Source organism: Mytilus trossulus, unplaced genomic scaffold, assembly GCF_036588685.1.
Source record: "Mytilus trossulus isolate FHL-02 unplaced genomic scaffold, PNRI_Mtr1.1.1.hap1 h1tg000128l__unscaffolded, whole genome shotgun sequence".
In the NCBI taxonomy this organism is placed as follows: domain Eukaryota; kingdom Metazoa; phylum Mollusca; class Bivalvia; order Mytilida; family Mytilidae; genus Mytilus; species Mytilus trossulus.
Genome location: NW_026963301.1, coordinates 1,366,848 through 1,373,641, shown reverse-complemented (window position 1 = coordinate 1,373,641; position 6,794 = coordinate 1,366,848). Strand labels below are relative to the sequence as shown.

General features: G+C 32.4%; 1 protein-coding gene across 1 annotated transcript; it reads left to right on the top strand.

Moving 5' to 3' along the window:
* The first annotated feature begins 3,406 nt into the window (after positions 1 to 3,406).
* LOC134700214 (membrane progestin receptor alpha-like) lies at positions 3,407 to 5,700 on the top strand. The gene is made up of 2 exons (XM_063561571.1): positions 3,407 to 3,566; positions 4,689 to 5,700. Exon 2 carries the CDS (start codon positions 4,711 to 4,713, stop codon positions 5,692 to 5,694), a length of 984 nt encoding a protein of 327 aa, XP_063417641.1. The 5' UTR covers positions 3,407 to 3,566; positions 4,689 to 4,710; the 3' UTR covers positions 5,695 to 5,700.
* Positions 5,701 to 6,794: the final 1,094 nt, after the last annotated feature.

The window sequence follows — 6,794 nt, the reverse complement described above, 5'->3', positions numbered from 1 at the left end:
AATTTTTTAGAACTGCGTTTGTAAAGCTGAATGAAATTTGTGTCTTGATATTGTTTCAGTTTTGTTTCAAACGAATCCCAAATTTTAAATCTTTCACCCACAACAAAATTGGTCACAAGAATCTCTTCATCCATTGTGCATTGAATAATGACAGTAATACGAGTAGGTGTGCAGTTAAATATTTAAAGTGGACACTTTTCTCAGCCTGAGTTCTCAACAACAAACCATTGGTCTATATTTTCGCCTTTGGCACTACTTATCAAAAGTAGTATCTTTATAACACCAAACCATTTATACGTTAGAAAAAACAGTTTAAACACCATTTGTTAACGATAATATTTATTATTTATCATTATTACAAGTATTATTTCGTACATATGCAAGATTAAGGCAACAAAACTATACAAGATTTAAGTTTAATGATTGCTGTTTTTCATGTAACTAATACGCCATGTAACCGTAGCCTCAGTAATTATTGTTACATTCGTAATTAATCGGTTCCTTATCCGCCTTTGCATTCCGGCATTTAGTCTCCTATGTAACAATAATATTTTTATTATTGTTACATTTCCATGTAACCGTAGCCAGTGCCTTTTTAGTATTGGTATCGTCATCGGATCAAGTAATGCCGATTATAAGATACACAGTTTTCTCTGCTTTCAAAATCATTCTGTTTGAACCCGTCGACTTGGAACATTTATTTGTAACATTAATTATTTGGAAAACTAAAGGTCCTGGAATTGAGTATTTTTCAATCAACAGCATTGTCCTATATTAAGTTATAAATAAGGTTGAATTCTTTTATTCGCTGTTTTACGTCATGGCATTGCCAGCTAATAAATTGAAAACTGTACCTATTATAATACGCTTTATTTTAAGTCCATATTTTTAGCATTAGTATTGTTATCTTAGAAAGTCTTACTGATTAACATACTAAAATAGGGAACAATTTGACAATGATTGAATTTAGTAGTGTCAACCCTGTGATTATGACCCGTGTATATAGCGAAATCCTAAATACACCGTTTTGTGGTGCGCCTGTCAGGTGCGAAACGTACAGATAAGGTAAAAGGTAACAGGCAAAAATACTATAATTGGTATCGGTGTCGGATTCGACCCGGAATTTTATAATTAAATAAACCAAAGGGTTCGGAGTGGTGTAATTTTTAATCTACACCATTGTCCTATTTTAACCCATGACGGCTCACAAATTGAACCTCGTAATTTTAGTATTATAACTAGAACACACCCGTGATATCGTGGGTCCGTGACTGAATTAAAGTATATAACTATGCGCAAGCCTTATTTTAGTATAAGAATTGTCATCTGATAAAGTCATGCCGATTATAAGATACACAGTTTTCTCTGCTTTCAAATCTTTCTATTTGAACCCGTCGAATTGGAACTTATCAGTTATTGGTAATATACATAATTTGGAAAACAAAAGGTCCTGGAATGGAGTATTTTTTAATCAACAGCATTATCCTATATTGGTTATAAATAAATTTGATATCTTTGATTCGCTGTTTTACGTCATGCCCACTAACAAATTGAAAACTGTACCTATACGCCTTTTTTTAGTCCAGTTTTTTAGTATCCAGATTTTTAGTATTCGTATTGTTATCTAAGAAAGTCATACTGATTAAAATACTACAATAGAAAACAATTTCACAATTTGGTAATCAACCCTGTGATTTTGACCCGTTTATATAGCATATTGATCCTGAATACACCGTTTGGTGGTGCGCCTGTCAGATGCGGAACGTACAGATAAGGTATTAGGTAACAGGTGAATATACAATTGATATCGGTATCGGACTAGACCCGGAACTTCTTAATTATTGGCAATATTAATTACGTGGAAAACAAAAGGGCCTGGAGTGGTGAAATTTTTAAACTACACCTTTGTACTATATTAGTTATATATAAAGCTGAATTCTTTGATTCGTCCTTTTTACGTGATGACGGCTGACAAATTGGACCTCGTAATTTTAGTATTATAGATAGTTAATTCACAGAAAACAATATTTAAGATGTAAACAGTCTAAACACAATAACTATATTATCATGGTAATGGGGACACGAAACTTCAATATAATTTTAGCTACAAGATATATAACACATTAATTGCTTATGAGAAGAACATTTAACTCTGAGGAGCTTTATATTGTTTTTATTTATATATCAATTTTTGTGTTCTTGAACCAAACAACAAAAGTCGTCTTAAGTCTGCTGCAAACAAATTTACATTAAGCACAGTTGATTTGAAAATTATATAAACTGAAAATTAACAAAAATTCTCAGTAAGGATCAATAAATAAAAGTACTTTCCGCATAGTTCCCAGGAAGACAGACATACTGCTGCAGTCGTACCGATTGAAATAATCATATGCATATGATACTGATTTCCGCGTCCGCATGACATATTACAGTCATAATTTTCATAAACATTTAGTATATTATCAAGATTGAAAACGCTTTATTTGTTCCTTTTTCTATCAATTTGAGGGTGGTAAAGGGGGCCCCTGGAAACGGAAACACGTGAAATAAAAATCGCAAAAACGTTGCACGGAATATAAAAATCGGAAAAAACAAAGCACGAGAAATAGAATCGTAAATATTAATGGAAAGAGTAAAAGAATATATTAACGAGTCGTTCTTAGAGATCATCTTGTCATTGTTAAATGGACATGATGACCCTGCAATCACTATTAAGCGTCCGCTAGTTACAACTGATTTGAAAGAAAAATATTATTCATAATAATTAATTTGATAGCAATTTTAAATATTCTGGGAACACATAATTTGAAACAATCTCCAAATTGACTTTGAATTAAGTCCCAGTTTACTTTTAAATCAAATGCGGGACAAGCACGAGAAATTAAGAATACCGACACGAAACACGGAAAATAAATAAAGGAGAACACGAGGCACGCACGTCGAAACAAACACGAGAAAACGAAAAATAAAACCTCAAAACACGAAAACACGTGAAATAAATAGGCCGAAAACGTTGCACGAAAATAACCCTTTACCACCCTCCAATTTGTTTTGACGAATTCTATTTACTTTCTTGTGCTGGTCCCTTACGCCAATCCAAAGATCATTAATATAAGATAAAGCTATTTTACCGAAAAAAAGGAAAGTATGTTTTAACTCTGGACATTTACATAATATGCATGATTTCGGATATGGCAAATTGCCATTTACAAATTATTGAAAAGGAGCATTCTAGGGAATCCATCAGTTTACTCGCTGCTAGCGCGTTTACCTGTGAATTTTAAAGACGTTGTGTATGATAAAATTCACAATGTTTGTGTATGTACATCAAAATGTGTTTGAAATAGTATATTTTGTTGATATATTGTGTGGCCAGGTAAATCCTATTTTTAAAAGGTTGTCAATAATGCAAACAGGTTATTTTTATTGCTTTATTGATTGTCGATCCGTTGAAAATGACATACACTAGCGTCCGGGTTCATTAAATATGCTGAAATAATATTTGTACCGGTTTTATATATATTGTAAGTCGAAAGAGACTTACAAACAGATGCACTAAGATACTGGTAAGTACAAGTACGTTACCATATTATTACAAAAAATATATAGACTAGCTATTCGCAATCTGATAAACCTAAAATCGAAGACAGCGCACTAAAACATACAAGTATAAAAGTTTACAATAAAACAAAATCTTTAAAATTTGATTGAAAAACCTCCTGTCAAACATCAAACAGTATATATACACTAGCCAGTTACAAGATCAACTTGTCAGAGTTCCAATACCGTTTTGAAGCTAGAGTATTGACAGTTTCACCTGATTGGTGGTGTCACAATGTTGTGTTTCTACACCGTATGAAAAGAGCATATAATATATTGAATTTATCTGAAAACAATTGTTTATTAATGATTGATAATTTATTTTTAGATGCAGAATTTTTTGTATTAGTTATTATTAGCGTTGAACTAGCTTTAAGTAACTGCGAGTACTCATAGATATATGCCTCGTGTCTCTTTGATGTTGAAATATACCATTACCCGTTCACGTCCACACTTTTTTTTTATAAAATGTATTTCGTTTTGTATCCATTTAATGAGTTAAGCCTTTTTCAACTGATTTTTAATTTCCGTTTTTTAAATTTATATGTTGTACTGTCACATTACTGTCCAACGTTAGGGGGAGGGGCGTTGTCGATACCCGCATACTGTATGTACATGTATGTGCCTGTCCCAGTCCCATTCAGGATCCTGTAATTCAGTTGTTGTCGTTTGCTGCTGTGTTAGATATTAGTTTTTCGCTCATTTTTTTGTACATTAATAAGGCTGTTAGTTTTTCGTCTTAATTGTTTTACGATTGTGATTTCGGCGACTTTTATAGCTGACTATGCGGTATGGGCTTGCTCATTGTTGAAAGCCATACTGTGGCTTATAGCTGTTAATTTCTGTGTCATTTGGTCTCCCGTGGGTTCATTGATAATCATACCAGATCTTCTTTTTCATATACAATCATCAAATGAATACATGTATCTCAGTGCTTCGGTTTTTACATGGTATAAAACATAATTTTCTAAAATCATCCATTGATATATAAAAAAAACTTTGCAGAAGGCAATATTTACCTGCAAGAATTATGCTAATTTTTCAAAATAACAGCACACTGATATATCTATACATGTTTTATATTCAAGATTTGCCGGCTTCAGTTGAGAAATGGTCAGTATGCTTTGGAATCCATCCAACACAATCAGATCATCTAAAATACCAGCTTTAATGCAGGACCCGGGAATCATAATTGGTTACCGTCAAATAAATCAGACGTGGAGTTATTATGCGAGAAGCATGTTTAAAATTCACAACGAAACATTCAATATATGGACACATTTGATAGCCATTTTCATACATTTAAGTATGATTTACCAGTTTGCCGAAAAATGCAACTATTATCGTGACCAACAATCATGGACTTTATTGATATTTAGTGTGTGTTGCATATATTCGACGACAATTAGTGTAATAGCACATATATTTCATAGCAAAAACATTGATGTCCATTTTAGCTTATTTCTGCTTGATTACGCAGGCGCGTATATGTATGGATATGCTTCCGGTTTGATAGCCATTTACTACTTTTCAGATGAATACACCTACAGCATGATCGTAAATGTTTACTTAATTTCCCATTGGATATTCTCTTTATGTGGCTTTGTTCTTTTGTGTATTATAAAACTGACTTTTGGGCATAAAGAGCAACAATGGAGAAGGAAAGGTCTATTAGCTTTATTTTTTACGTTGCATGGAATTCTTTTGTCTGCAACAGTAGCAAGAAAATATTGGCTTTTACTGAATGGAAACCAACAATATTTAGCACCCATTACTAATTATAATTGGATATATTTATCATTTTTTCTTGAAGGTGCGTCGTACGGTTGCCACTTGCCAGAAGTGTTTTTTCCAGGCAAATTTGATATTGTTGGACAAAGCCACCAAATTTTCCACATATTTGCTACATTAACACAGATATTACAGATACGCGCAGTGCGCTTTGAAATATCAAAAGGGAACTCTTCATATGGACATCAATCTTTGCCTTCACTGTTTATATTGTCAACTATTTCTTTAGGTGTTATTACTTTTATATGTGTATTTATCATTAGAATATATTATCCAGTAAGAAATATAAAAAAAGAAAAATAAGCCATATTGAGTTTCAATCTTAAAGTTAAAAAATGTATATACACGTCAGTTTGCACGCCAATACTGTTGTGTTTAGTTTTTTGTAGGTCAAAAACAGCATATTGCACAGGGCATACAGCATGTTACTAAAAATACATTCTAGAAATCCCCAAATTTACATTGTTCATGCAATAGTTGTTGATTAATATATTAATATAACAATTGTAGCCTTTGGTTGTTCAAAGTCAATACGATGTTAAATCGACCTCTGTCAATATGCTTCTCTTAGGTCGATATAACCTCGTATCGACCTCATACAAAGGCTATAATTGTATAATATATAAAAAAATATATATATCAAATGAGGAAAGATTGAGAGCTGAGAGATTTTGTAGGATAGAACAACCAAGTGTTTATGTGTATGGCCCAAACAAGTAAACTTCTGTTTAAATAATTAAACCCGCTGCATTTAATTGCACCTGTCCTAAATGAGGAACCTATTGTTCCGTGGTTGTCGTTAGCTTATGTGGTTCATAAGTGTTTCTCATTTTTATAATATATAAGGTTTGCCAGTTTGAATGGTTTTACGCTAGTAATTTTTGGGAGCCTCACTAGCTTGCTGTTGGGTGCTAGCCAAGGCTCCGTGTTGATGGCCGTTCTTTGACATATAATGGTTCACTTTTACATATTATGAAGTCTAATGACACTAATACCACATCTTCTTACATTTCTATGGCTGTCTTAAATGGGTTGTCTTTGTGAATTCTACATGTGTTTGCTTGTATATTCTTTGACAATTTAATGATCTTATCCTGTTTAACATAATCACCTTTACTAAAATATGGCTGTGGAATTTAACTTTATCAAAAATTATCAAAAAAGGTCACATTCCGATATGAATTCATTCCAAAAGTCTGATTGTTGATAATAGCAATTTGCTAAGATTAATTGTAAAAAGCAAACTATATGTTTACTTTTGAACAATACTGGATTTAGGTATCGCAGATCAAATTTTATTCGTTATATAGTGTGTTAATTTACGTTTTTTGAATGAGTTAAGCCTTCAAATTGATATTTTATCGTGGGTTTTTCTTTGTTGTAATGTTATACTATTGTTTCAG

Coding starts and splice junctions, on each gene's coding strand:
- LOC134700214 (XM_063561571.1), top strand. CDS start 4,711: ATGGTCAGTATGCTTTGGAATCCATCCAACACAATCAGATCATCTAAA.